At 32.0% G+C, this 15,079-nt stretch overlaps 2 protein-coding genes across 2 annotated transcripts; one reads left to right on the top strand and one right to left on the bottom strand.

The window, feature by feature from the left end:
* Positions 1-2,073: 2,073 nt before the first annotated feature.
* LOC100793147 (post-GPI attachment to proteins factor 3) lies at positions 2,074-7,533 on the top strand. Its single transcript, XM_041004938.1, has 5 exons — positions 2,074-2,438; positions 5,110-5,371; positions 5,469-5,665; positions 6,347-6,534; positions 7,033-7,533. Exons 1-5 carry the CDS (start codon positions 2,344-2,346, stop codon positions 7,317-7,319), a joined length of 1,029 nt encoding a protein of 342 aa, XP_040860872.1. The 5' UTR covers positions 2,074-2,343; the 3' UTR covers positions 7,320-7,533.
* Positions 7,534-11,818: 4,285 nt separating this feature from the next.
* Positions 11,819-13,012, bottom strand: DREB1-like (CRT binding factor 1). Its single transcript, NM_001248578.2, has one exon. The coding sequence runs from the start codon at positions 12,773-12,775 to the stop codon at positions 12,071-12,073; it is 705 nt and encodes a 234-aa protein (NP_001235507.1). The 5' UTR covers positions 12,776-13,012; the 3' UTR covers positions 11,819-12,070.
* Between the last annotated feature and the right edge of the window lie 2,067 nt (positions 13,013-15,079).

The following is a 15,079-nucleotide window of genomic DNA, read 5'->3' as shown; positions in this document are numbered from 1 at the left end:
ATTTGTAAATAATATCTGTTGACTTTATCAATGATTAATACTTGAGAAACGTAACTGATCATTTTTAGGGAGATTCTTTTTTTTTTTTCAATCATATTTTTCTATACATAAGATGTGAATCCGAAATCTTACTTAAAAGGATCAAATCTAACACCCCTCAAACCAATGACTTGTTGGTCTCTAAGTAGTATTTTAATAATGTATATATGTTTCAAAAAAACAATTGCAAGAGATCCCAAAATTAAGCTTAGAGAGAGAATGTGATTATGAAAAAAATTGTTTAGTTGTTAAAACAATTAATTTTACTTCTAAGAATGTGTATGATGAAATATAAAAAGAACACAATTGTTACATAAGTTTAATGGTAATGCACCAATGGTGTAAAAAAGTTTTACACGGTCATCCAATGATAAATTACTATTTGTATGACTTTTAAGATAATTTTATAAAAGTCAACGAACTTATCATACATAGTGGGTTATGATTGGATGACGATATAAGATTTTTTTTTTATGTACATAACCTATTTGTAAAGAAAAATATCACAAGAAGAAATGTTGGATTGTGATTTTAGAAAATTTTAAAACCTTTTTAGCCAAACTTGATCAAAATTCAATATTCTTTGTCCTACCAAGCCATTGTTGGCTCTATACAAATCAAATGATTTATTGATAAAAGTTACTCATTGACTAAGATATGAATATACAATCAACTCTTTACTTTTTTTTTCAATATGTTCTAGGTGTTTTTAGAGCTTTTTAAACTTTACAATAATAAGCAAAAAGAAAGTTTTTTACAAAAAGAATGAAAGAATAAAAGCGTGTAAGATTTGTGTGTTCTTCTTCAAAACTTCTAGTATTTATAACCTTCATCTTCAAGTGTTTATTGTCTGTGAGTAGATTCTTCACTTGATCTTCATGAAAATGATCATTGGGAACATTTAATGCTTACATTAAATGCATGACCTTTGTTCAAGGAGATAGTTCATTCTTATAGGATATTGTGTTGAGTACTTTAATGGAAAGTCATTTCACATGTGTGAGACTAAGTTTGCACAACATAACACATCTTTTGATGATGATCAATCCTTTTAAATCTTGGATTTTATTTATTCTTCATAGGATTTCTTCAGATTCTAGGATGACATACCCTACTCAACCAACTGAGTTAGACTCTCTTATTCATTGGTTTGAGACTTTACTTTTAAATAATTTAATTTTTTAGGAACACATAAAAGTGTTTTTTTTTCCTACAAGTGCCCTTTTAGAGTTAATTTTATTTGAAGTATGGTCCAATATTAAATATAATACTTTTTTATTTGCACAAGTTTCTAGTGTATGATAACTGTAAAGTGCAATTTTACACTACTATCAAATTAGAAATTATGGTAAATCATATTTTTAGTTGTTTGAAAGTTTTTTTTTAAACTAGGTTTTTGAAAGTATTAAACATTGTTATATAAATTCTTGGAAAATTTTAAATAAATTCATAAAATTATTAGCCTTTTCATCTAAATATAAAAACGAAATCTTAAATTTAACCCCTTACTAATATTTTGGTTATTAAATATAGGTTGTTATTATCATTTTAAATGTACTAAAAAAATATCACCACTAAGTCTGCATGCAATGGTTGAACTAATATGACTGATGAATTGTAGTTAATTTCAAGATTATTTTTTTTAGTTTTCTTGTTTTTATTAGGAATTAAGTTGATAAGGATTAAGGCCTAACATTTTCCTAAAAAAAAAAGCCTAATATTTTCATAGTAAAATTGATGATTTATCTTTTAAATTAACATGTATATTATTGAATTTTATAATTTGTAATAATCATAGTTAAAATAATTTGTTTGATTAAAATATAAAGACTAAATAGATTAATCTCTTAAATAAATCTTAATATCTCAAAAAATTTATTATTATTTTTTGACAAAAAATATCTTGATTAAAAGAAAATATTTAGACTCACGTCAACATTAAACTCTAATCATTTTTGTTATTGATATAATATCAATTATAATTATTGAGTATTGATAAATGTATAAATAATAATAATGTTACGAGGGTATCAATATCATATCATATATTAATATTCATCTCCCCACGAGATTCTGGTTCTGTTTAGGCCACCCACACACCTCCATTTCCCCAACTCGCTCCGAGTTGACTCACTCCTTTCCCTTTCGAGATCAACCGCCACCGCTACGCCTCCGCGCTCCGCCGCCACTGCAACCCCCGCCTCCCTTCTCCGTCAATGCAAAATTCGGCGTCGATTCTCGCCGGAACCTTCTCCCGCTCTTCCTTCCCCTCCGGGCTTTGACTTTTGCTTTCTTGCGATTGCGATGAGTCCCTTTCGCCCTTTGTTGCTCTTCGCCGCCGTATTCTTCCTCCTCCGCCCCCTCGCCGCCACCGACGGCGACGCCGATCCGCTTTACATGTTAGTCTCTCTCTCTTTGTATCTGTCTATCTATCTATTGATAGAGTTAGAGAATCCCAGATTTGAAAATTTCAATCTAAGCACTTGATTAAGTTCTGGGGACGTAAAGAAATATGTGTTTAGATGATATGGGCATAGTAAAAATTGGAACTTGGAATTTTCTGTCTTTCTTTTTGTTTGTTTATTAATGTTTTGTTGTCGAGTTAGGAATTTTTAAGTTGATTTTATTTGTGTTTTATTTTGTCGTTAGCTTTTGTTGATTCTTGGATTCTGGGGTCCTGCATAGGTGTATGTAACGAACGATGATGCACTTTTTTTCTTTTTGGTTTGATGTCAATTGCTGAACATGGATGTGGAGAGAAAGAGAGAGAGAGTGAGTTATGTACTTGCATCAGATTAAATGTGAGGAACATAGGTTACGCATAAAAAAAGATGAGGAACATAGATTCATTGCCATGATTTTTCTTCACTCGCATTCACTGGTGTAAAAAAGTTGGGCTGAGCTAAAGTTTAGGTTTGCCTTGTGAAAAAAATAGGTTACTCAAGCTTGACGCATTTGTTCAAACTGGACAAATTTAAAACTTGAGCTTGACTTGGTTAAAATATATGAAGCTTGGGCTTGATTCATTTAATTTGTTTATGACTTTATTCATTTAATTTGTTAATGGCTTGATTGTTTTTTCTGATAGATACTTTCAAGCTAGAAACTGAAGTAAATTAGTAATAAAATATAATTTTATATTCATAAAGATGACTTGAGATTTAAAATGAAATCTTTGATTATGGAAATGGTGAATTTTAGAGAACTTGTAGTCACCCATTTAAAATTGAAATTAGGTAAATGGTATATCTTAGATAATGATAAACAAAATTATAATTTATCAAGTAAATATAATAAATAAAATGACAACTTTTTAGGTAATACATATATACGATCTATTAATGTCAAGCTTGCAAATGTTGGGTTTGAATTGTTTAAATAACCGGCCTTGACTTTAAGCTTGGTCTTGTTTGCTTAGTTAAACAAACAAGATTGATTGAGCATGAGCTTGAATAGTTCACAAATAGCTTAGATTATTTACACTCCTGCTCCTACTAATCATCATATGCCCCTCTTTTTCTTAGACATGTTGAGCTATTAACAAAGAGTGTAAAAAGGTTTATCTTTAGTGCATCTCTTATTGTACTGAGCCAAGCATAAATAACCTGCTTGGGTAATACCTTTTTTATGTTGATGTAGCATCACAAGTATTGCCATATATTAATTGTAGGCAAACTTAGTTATTTCTATCAATCCCAGATAGCAGACGTGTAGCAGCTGACACCAAAATTGCTATAGTAGTCAATAGTGCATATCAGGATGACTGCTATTTTCAAAAAATTTATGCAGTTTATATAATTCATACTAAATACATGTAAATGCTCAAATAAAAAAAAAACTCAAATCTTGAAATGCTCATAATTAACAACAAAAAGTTATAGGTCTTACTTAAAACAAAAATACAAGCAAAATATTTACAAAGGATGCCGTGACTAATCAAAGAGAGAGAAAGGAGTGAATGGGTTTGGGTCTTTGGGAGATAGATGACCAAAAAAACACTCTCAGAGACTCAGTCTAGAGAGACTAAACAGAGAACATAGACTGAAGGAACAAGGTAAAGAAGAGGAAAAAAAAACTCGGTGTCAATAGACAAGAAGTGAAAAAAACAGAAAACAGAGATTGATGAGAATAAGAGAACAATGAGAACAAGATTACCAGAGGAACCTGAAAAAGAAAAACAAGAATGAGAACAAGAGAGAAGTAAAAAAAGCTGCTAGATGTTGCCAGAGAGTCGCTGGATGGCCACAAAGTGGTCCCTGGAGGGTTGCACAGGGGTCATGCAGTAGTTGCAAAGTAGGAGAGAGAAGTGAGGCATGGTAGTTATGTACTTTCAAAGGGTTTCCTACAACCTGAACACCCCCCCCCCCCTTTTTTTTTCCAAAATCCCAAAATTATGTCCATAAAATGCCCCTCTAATGTTTATATTGGAGGGCATTCTCAAGATTTTGGACACCATCAACATAGTGGGCTATAGTGCCACGAAATGCTGCTATTTTGTCCCCTCTTGTGGCTGCTATGCTGCTATAGCATACTATTTACAACTATATTTCTATATATAATAATCTCGCATCACAACTTCATATGTCCTGACTCCTGGTAAATAAATAAGCAATTTTGAGATCAGTGCAATAAGTAGGCATGTATATTCTAAGGTTATGATAGCTGATTTTTACTGTTGTTAGAAGCTTGGCTTGGGTTTCATCACTGTTTACATTTGGCACAAGGCTTATGGTTCAAAACTTTGACTAATAGCATCTTATCCTTTTTATTAATTTCTACAAATTTGCACATATTCATACTGCATGTGTTCAGTTTAATCCATTCCCTTATTTATGCTTTCATGAAGGAATTGGAAAATCTAGTTGTTGAGGTAGGCATTTTAACAACAAGAAAATCGTGTCTTAAACATTGTCACTTGTCAATAGTAAGTAAATAATAAGCAGAATGGTAGATGCAAAATCTATAGTTGTTCTGCTGATTGATCCGGCATTAGTAGAATAATTTATCTTGTGCTCCATTCTTGTCTTGCCTGTCATATGATCAGTTTTGGTTGTGACTATTAAATTGCAGAGGTTGTGTGGAGCAGTGTAAGAAAACTGGATGTGTAGGGGATAGATGCTTTCAACATTGTAAATTTTCATCAGATGGAAAACCAATTGATGGTCCATGGTATATGCATGAACCCCTCTATCTGAGGTGGAAACAATGGGACTGTTGCACTGACTGTAGGTATTACTGTATGCTAGCTAGAGAGGAAGAACGAACAAAACTTGGCGACAAGCCTGTCAAGTATCATGGAAAATGGCCATTCCGTCGTGTTTATGGAATTCAGGTTCTTTCACGAATCTCCTATAAAAGGTTGAGTGGTAATGCTGCTATGTTTGTTTCGGTTTCTGATTGTAGTGTGGATATGCTATATATGATTTCAGGAACCTGTGGCTGTTGCTCTGTCTGCCGTCAATCTTGCTATGCAGTTTCATGGTTGGGTATCTTTTTTCATTCTTGTGTACTATAAGTTGACTTTGAGGCCAGATAAGAAGACTTACTATGAGTACACTGGATTGTGGCATATTTATGGGATTTTATCCATGAACGCATGGCTGTGGAGTGCTGTTTTCCATAGTAGGTAAGTTGTTTGCATGATTACTGTTTATGGTTTGTTCTTTATATATAAAATTATGATTCATTATTGAAGTAATAACCCTCAAAGCACAGTTGTTTCTTTGTGGTGCCTTAATATTGATTTTCATGCACTTTTGCGTCTGTATTTTGAGTAGTGACATAAAAATTGGATTTTTACCCTACAATGATCAAAACCCTTAAAATATGAGTAAACCCCTATTTTAGTCCTTGAAATTTTTAGCCTTGGTCACTTGACTTTGCAAAAAGTCTTTCACTTTAATCCTTTTTGGCCACATTTTCACTGACATTAAGGCCTAACGCAAATGGACTTTTATAGAGTTAGAGACTAAAGTGACCGATGTTTACAATCTAAGTTATTAATTTGGAGGTTTATTCAAAATATGTTTACAGCATCACAAGGTTTTTATATAAAGCAAATATGTATTAAATATGACTGGCCTATTCTAAATATAATGCACAACCACGGTGTCCAGAATCATTAATTTATTTCATTCAACAGATAAAAAAAATATACTCTGATATCTTCGGTATTAATACAACCATTACTGCTTATTTTGTTCAGATGTTAGTTTATAATGAAGAGGAGAGAATGTTCAGTAATTATATTATAAAGTTTTATTTTTTGGTTGATTTTTTACATGTATTCCAACCTTCATTACTGTAGAGCCGTGGAATTAACAGAGAAGCTGGATTTTTCTTCTGCTGTGGCATTACTTGGATTCAGCCTCATTCTAGCAATATTGCGAGCTTTTAACGTGAGGGATGAGGCTACGCGAGTCATGATTTCTGCTCCCTTGATTGCTTTTGTGACAACTCATATCATGTATCTGAATTTCTATGAACTTGCTTATGGTAATCTTTTATCTTTAAAGTGTTGTTTCCTTTCACACATCTTATAATATTTATGTTCCCAACAGGAGTCATGATTCATACTTCCTTGATTGCTTTTCTAACAATTTGTATCCGTATCCTTAATCTGAACTTCAAATTGCTCTTGTTAACAATGCTGAAAAAAGATGGAAGACACGTTTCCTTTTTGTATTCTTTAAGACCTTATTTGGGTATTAAGGAAGAAGAAAATAAGGTAAAATGAATTCAGTTTCTTTGTAAGATAAAATCAACTTATGCTTTTATCTTTGATATAAGTTCTCTCATCTGACTTCTCCAAAAGTCAAGGTGTGTAAGTTGATTTTCATTTACAGGAGAATCTCAATGCATTTTAGCTTCTTATATGTGTTTACGGAGAAATGTATTCAAACAGGACCTTAGTCAAAATGAGGTCTATAGAAATGATGCTGCATTGTTATTGTGGCACGAGCTGATGTGTTGACTTTTTTTTTTCCTTTCCAGGTTTGAACAGAATAGTTTGCACGGGAATGGTTGTTGTCCAGCTTCTTATTTGGGCCATTTGGGCTGGTGCTTCGAACCACCCGGCGCGATGGAAATTATGGGCAGTAGTGGTTGGAGGAGGCTTAGCTATGGTGTTGGAGACATATGACTTTCCACCTTACATGGGATATGTGGATGCTCATGCTCTATGGCATGCAACAAGCATTCCTCTCACATTTTTTTGGTGGGGTTTTATAAGGGATGATGCTGAGTTTAGAACCACAGCTATGCTCAAGAAGGTAAAATAGTGCTGCAGACACAATTTGGCAGAGGTTGGATCTGATGAAGAACATGTCATATATGTTGCTGCTTACTTTGTTTTTGTACATCAGAACTTTTTTTTTTAAAATTTGTTTTCCTCGTGTAGGCGTTTATTTGAAATGCTTAACACGATGGTTTCTGTGCTTTTGATTTTGTAACTTTTTGTTTTCCTCATGTATGAAGCATACTTTCTTAGTGGAATTAATTGCAATGCTTTATACACCTGTTCAAAACAATAGAAGCTGTGTGGATTATAAACGAAACTTGAGAGGGAAAAGACTATACACATTTAGCATGAGTTAGGACCTGTTTGAATAAATTTTTTCTTGTGAGAAGAAAATAATAAAAATAATTTGACAAAAAAAATTTTATATTTTTTTTATCATGATATTAGTATAAAATAGTCTTCACCAAAAATGATGACTAATATTCGTTAGAGACATAAGCCGTTATCACTTGTGTTAATTGTTGTTAGTAAAAAAAAATAAAAAAAATTTTATATGTTAAAATTAGTTCATGCATAAGTTAATTTGTAAGAGTTTTTTTTATTAACTTTTTCAAAACTTTATTTTTAACCTATGTATAAGTTTAGTTTAGGGAGAAGTTTTTTTTTTCTTTCTATTTTTTCTTATTTTCTTTTCAAGTATTTCTGGAAAAAATTATTAACGCAGAAATTAGACTTATATGAGAGGAATCATCTTAAATGAGAGTGAGAGGATTAATTCTAAACTGTAAAATCACACATTTAGTCCCCCTAGTTGTCTCCAATTTTGATTTTTGGTCTCCATTTAAAATTATTCATGCATTTTGTCCTTTTTTTTTTATCTAATCACGTAATCTTGATCCCCAAGTTTAGATTTAGACATTGATTGTTATAAAGGAATGTTGATTATCATGTGTCACGTTTTGATTGGACGATGATTGTTAGGTGTCATGTTCTGATTGACCAATGACAATAACAATGCATTTCATCGTCCATAGAGTCGACATCCATCAATCAGAACATGACATGTGACCGTCATCGTTTAATCAGAACGTAATACGTGGTAATCAACATTCCTTAATAACAATCAACGCCTTAAATTTGGACTTGAAGACTAAGATTGCGTGATTGAATAAAAAAAGATGACAAAATGTGTGAATAATTTTAAAGGGGGACCAAAATCGAAAATTGAAGACAACTAAGAGGACCAAAAATACAATTTTGCCTAAAATAAACTTTAAAGTGTATAATCCTGTGAAAATTTTCAAAAATAATCTTGGTGGTCACATCCTATAATTTATGCCAATTTTAAAGCACACTACAATAATAATTATCAACAAGTCAACCTTTGAGTTGCTTGGCATATAGTGTTACTTGGATGAGAAGGAAAACATTTAAATTGAGAGAAAACGAAACAATATTATTAGTATCAAGATGAGCGTTTGCTGAGTTATAAAGAGAAGTGTTCTCAATATATTTTTTTGACACATTATTTTATTATTAGTTAAACTTTATTGAAGATTGAGTTTGAAGCATTTTACGTGACATAGTACAAAGATTTCATGCTTGATGATTTCCTCCTCACTTCTCAGTTTGTTTATCACGAACCAATCTCAAAAGCTTAAGCTGTAGGTGAAGATACATAGTTGGTTTTATATTACATCTCTAACATGTCCTTCACACAAAATCTTTGCTATTGAAGCTTGTACAATGCACAGGCTCACCTATCATGTGCTGAAATTTGACATTTTATTAAAAGAATGGGAGCAACAAGGATCAAACTCTAGAGTCTAGATGACTCAGTCAAAGACTCATGAACCAACTTAATAAGCTTAAGCTATTAAGTAAAGATGCATGATTGGCCTTCTATTACATCCCTAACAGTGTTGTATTTTTAGCTGCAAAAACAAATTGAAAAATGTTTGTCTGGCATCACTTTTTTTTACACTTATTTTGTATCTCCTAGTAAAATGTCTACTCATATGGACACACAGATAAGGGAGAGAGTAAAAGAAGCCTTTTTTCAAAGGGTGTAAATGTGAGACTCATAAAATGGTGATGGTGATGGCTAGGTTAGGCAAGACATTTCAGGTAGTTTCTAACTTTTTTTACTAGTCGAAAAACTCATTTACTTGTTCGATAAATAAGTTTTTTTAATAATTTCTTAGTAGTTTCTAATATTTTTTGGAATGTTACTTGAAGTAGTGTTTTTTTTTTAAAATGTTAACTTCTAATTTTTAACTTTTTATATTTTTTTCTATTTTTATTCTCAATATATTTATTTATTTTTCATATTACTTTTTTAAAATAAATCATGATTTAATTATTTTTCTGTTATTTTATATTTTTCAACTACTTCAATAACTAGTTTTACCAAACACTTATAATTTAATAAATTAATTTTTTAGTTTCCAACTTTTAGCTAGTTTTGTGGAATATAGCGGATGTGAGAGAGATATAAAGTGAGTTTGAAGGTTAAGAAAGAAGAAAAAATGTCACCAGTTTGATCTCCTCTTCTAACAAAACCAACATTTTAACAAAAATTAACATTTCTGGATAAAAAGTGATGATGTGAAATGAAGTTTGAATTAACATTTCTTAAATGAAAGCATTTCTGTTTATTTGGAGCTCCTCAAGGAAATATAATTTCAGAAGCAGGACTAGAACAGATCCAGAAGCACATAGAAGAGTTATGTTTATCACGTTATCCAAGATATTGTGATCGTGCTTCATACATACATTTTCTTTTGCATTTTCATCTGTCTTTTCTTAATAGACTAGTTAATTAATGCTCACGTGGTAGATTTTGTTGGGGTCTTTTCATTATTGGTTGCATGACTAATAAAAAGGTTGGATTTTCTTTTGTTACAAATGGCTTTTTGGCACCTAAAATTGAGCTCTTGAAAGATTGGAGCTTTGATTATGCAGGCAATTAGAAATATTAGAGAAGACTATAAATGCTCCAGGTTATGAATTAGGTAAGATTCCATCACATATTCAACATGGAAACAAAAACAATTTTAGAGTACTTTCTAAAGAATCTAAATACCCTTCAAAATGTAACACCTGAGGAAGTTGATTGGCATATTAATGACAAGCTTCTGATTAAGTACTGTGAACTTCATCATTGACCATTCAAGTTCCTTTCATGGTTCTTGAATGAAGCATGAGTGAAATACAGTCGATACATCAGTTTCCCTCTATAGTTTGTATATTTACAAGATTAATCATTGGCTGTAATACGGACCACCTCTAAATTGCTAAATAAATTTAAGTTTTTCTAAGTTTTTTTTTCCCTGTGAATTTGTCTGTTGGGTCAGCTTCACTGCTTTTTTCAGCAAACGAATGATTCTTTTTATTTCTCTTGTTCCTTTCCTCATCATTTATTCAAGAAGAAAATTAAATAAAGAAAAATAGAAATACAGGGCACAAAACTGATGAAGAGAAGAGCAAGAAGAGAGACACATGAAATTTGTCTTATTTAGACAGAATTGTGAAAGTACGTACATATCATGGAAAAGTTTAAAATTTAATTGAAATACTAGTGTAAAGGTTTTTGTAATGTTATTTAACCATGAATAGGGGGCGAATGCTGAATCCTGATACAATGGTAAAGTTGTGTCTTGGTGACTAATCGGTCATGAGTTTGATTTGAAAATAATCCTTTTGTATTTGGAAGACTAAGACTGTTCATATTTCGTATAACGAGGAGCCTATGAGACTGGGGTATGTTAATTTTATTTAACCATGAATTGTCATGTAATTGAAGATTATTAAATTTTACAAGAATTGTTTAAGGAGATTTCTAATTTGTTAATACTATATATATTTTTTTACTGTATATCAAAAGTCAACTAAAATGTTTATCAATGAACATTTTATAAAAGCCAAAATGCTAAAAGGATATATATTGGCGTTTATTTAAGTAATTTGAAGGTACCCAGAAGTTTATAAATTAGGTGGATAATTTTCATCAAGTTATCAGTAGCTTCTTCTAAGGAATATAGAATAAGTTACAATTGGTAACATGGTTTTGGCTGTTTTCAAGAGGGAACGGGTCATCAAACCGCGGTTCAACGTGTTCAAGTTGGCGACGTGGCTCCTCTTTGTGAGAGAATGAGATTTTTGGTTTCTAAAGGAAAGTTCAAGACATACTTTCTATGTCCAAGCAAATCCTCTTCAATTATTGCAGGCTCAGGTGTCAATTTCAAAATACTTGAAGCTGTGAAGACTTGAAGGACTGTTGAGATGATTAACAATTTCAAAATCTAAATAATTTGATCCAATCCATCAGGAGAAAGAGATATATAACTATATATACTTCTTATCTACATTTTTCAAACTAAAAAACTAATACTATAATCTGCATGGATAAAGTGTGGTCCTAGTTTTTTTATGGGCTCCGCGTACGTACACTTGGCAAAAAAGAACTATAAATAATGATCTACCACGAGTTGTATCAAGTTTAAGGTTCACACTTCACATACTCAACTCACATTGATATTTTACTTTAACAAAGATTCATAACCAAAACTAGATTTTTCTTTTATTTAATTTATACATAAACTTGAAGGGATTCACTTCATGATATACGTGATATTGATTACATTGACAAAAAAGGGTTCAAAAGAAAATTCCTTTTGGTCCCTCGCAATCTTTCCACCTATAACTAGTATCCGTACTACTAATAAAAAACCAGTACAGACACTGTTCACTCCAAAAAACTAACAACAAAAACCAAACCAAAACACATTATTAAATTGAGAAATTCCATAGTGACACCTCAGCATCTTGGGCATCCAAGTCAGCATCTTCATACTCATACCCTAAGCAATGTGTTGGGGACATGAGCACCATATTCCTAAGCAACTCAGGCATATCCAACACCTGCTCTTCTTCCTCCATATAAAACACCCCTTGTGCCGTCGCCGTTGTTGTCTCCGCCACCGCCACCGCCACCGCCTCCACACACTCCTGCCTTGTATTAGCATTTTTTAAGGTTTGATCTGGTCTGAAAGCCTGGGCAGCTTCTGCTGCTGCCTTCTGTATATCCTTTGCCTCGGCCGTGGCGGGAACAGGTAACCGCCAGGCCGAGTCAGCAAAGTTTAGACAGGCATACCGGCCCCTCAGGGCCATTGCCGCCACGTCGTGCGCCCGAGCCGCCATCTCCGGCGTGGGGAAAGTCCCCAGCCAAATCCTGGTCTTCTTGTTGGGCTCCCTCACCTCACACACCCACTTATCCGAGTTCCTCCTCCTCACCCCCCGGTACACCGGGTGGCGCGTCTCCCGGAACTTCTTCCGACCTGCCCGCTTCTTCGGGTGCCTCACCGCCAGCCGCACCTCCTCGTCGGAAAATGCCACGCCACGAGAGCCCTCCGAAGCCGGCGAGGATGTGTCCAAGGAAGATGAGAGCTCAGGGGAAACATGGTACAAATCAGAAGAATGATTCAAGGTAAACATGCTATATATATATATATGTGTGTGTGTGTGTGCTGTTGAAACCAAATTGAAAAAGGGTTTCTTGTACTGGAGTGAGTAGTGTTGTGGGAAAGGGTTTTGATAGGGAAAGAGGGAACTGAGAGTTTTAATGATGAAAAGGGTGTTTGATATCCTTTTTTCTTTTTTTTTGGTAATAATGGATATTGAGTTCGAGTGTTGGGTGGTTTTGGTGCTGCTGGAGAAAAGAGATAGAGTGAGTGAGGGATATATATAATAAATAAAGGGAAGTGAGGGAAGCATATATATATATATATAAAAAGGCAACACGGAGAGTGAGAGTGAGATTGTGAGCTCATGGTTGTGAGGAGCCAGCTGGTTGGCTAGTTGGGGGGCCTTGTGATTGGGTTTTGACTGATTCCGAAAATGAAAGAGGAAAGTGTTGAGAAAAGTGTGCGTGTGGGTGTCAGTGAGTGAGGGACAAAAGAGGGAGTTAATATGTTATGTCATGTGTAGTTGACACAGTCATACGATATATTGTGTGGAATTTGGGTAACAGTGATACTTTTTTTTTTAAAAAAAAAAGAAAAGAAAAGAAAAAAAATGATAGATCAAAGAAATACTATAAGAAAAGACGTCAATTTGGACTCATCCAAGATTATTATACACGTTTGTATTTTTAATTAATATATTAAATAAGACTTAAATACTTTATTTTTATCTCTTAAATTTATGTTTATTTTTTCTTTTTTATTCTTAAAATTTGAAAGTGATATTTTTGTCTTTCTAATCATGATATATAATTCATCTTTTAATTTTAAATGTCTCACAAATATTTTTATTTTATTTTTCTCTATTTCTCTTTTTTTATTATATCATAAATTATATCATATATCTATTATTTTATTTTCCTTTTTTATTCTTTCTTTAAGAGTTGGATAATAAATTGAATGTTTATCAAATATTTTCCATTTTTAAATTAGAAGATGAAAATTATCAATTCTAAATTGGGAACAAAAGAAAACTAGATTTACATTTAAGAAAAAGAAAAATATTTAAGTATTTTTTAATAACATGTTGTGTTTTTAGTTAAAATTTATGAAAAATTAGAAAGTTATGAATAAAATATAATATCAAATACAAGAATAAGATTTTCAATAAATATTGTTAAATAAAAAGAAATGTTAGTGAGAAAGTATAGGTAAGGTAACTTTTTTCTCTCTATAGATAAGTGATTGTGACGTAACTAAGGGAATTGTGTGTAAGTACGAGGAGGAGCCAACTCAGCTGAGTGAAATGTGGGAATTATTAAAGTACGGTTGATATGGTTGTTTTCCGTTGCATAAGCTGGATTCGCGTAGGGAAAGTGATAGGTTTGGGAGAAAGAGAAAGACAACTGTTGTACAAGTGTCACCTGCTTTGCTTCACCACCACCACATCCACATGTTACAATTCCCACCATTGCGCGTTTCTTTTCTTTTCTTTATTGGTATATTCCCAAGTGCATGCATAGTTCCAGATGCTAGAAAAGATACTTCTAACTACCTACATTAACTTAGGAGTCTTCTAAGATTATCTATAGGAGAATATTTAATAATTTGTGACAAGTTTTCAATTATTTAAGTAGAAATATAATATTTTTTGTTTTTAGTTTTATTAAAAAATCTTTTATTAAAGTTCTCCAATATCACAAATTTTGTTCTACATTTTTTTCAATTTTTTTTAAATAAAGACAAAATTTGTAATATTTTGTAAATTGGAAAACAAAATTTATAAAAAAAAAATTAGAAAAAAAATTGTAAAATTTTGGAGATAGAAAATACAGTTAAGCCTATTTATTATCTTATAAGGATATCTATTACATTTTTCAAAATAATAAATGAATAAATTAATCTTCTTACAGTGTTATTTTAACTAATTATAATTACAGAATAAAATATATTGAATGGTTGCTTTGTTTTAGAATATTAAGTATATTTTTTATCTAATAGATTCTTTATTAAGTATTAATTTGATATTTGAAATCCAATAACTTCATATTTTTACATTTACCTTATAATTTTGCTTATTTTTGAAGTTGGTGAAGGTGATACCAATTATCAAAGGTAAAGATTAATAAAGGAAGAAGTAATAATATATAAAAATCTGTTATAGTGCAATGTGCAAATATCCCATTAACATTCCTCTTTATTTTCCGTCATATCACAAATTATATTAATTATATATATTTTTTCTTTTGTCTTCTTCTCTCTCTGAGTGAAGATGATCAGTACTAAGTGTTCATAGATATATTTGTAAAATAAGAGGCAATTCCAATTGTTTGATGGG

The sequence above is a fragment of the Glycine max genome, chromosome 9 (assembly GCF_000004515.6).
Source record: "Glycine max cultivar Williams 82 chromosome 9, Glycine_max_v4.0, whole genome shotgun sequence".
Taxonomy (NCBI): Eukaryota; Viridiplantae; Streptophyta; class Magnoliopsida; order Fabales; family Fabaceae; genus Glycine; species Glycine max.
This window is presented reverse-complemented; position numbering and strand designations above follow the sequence as displayed.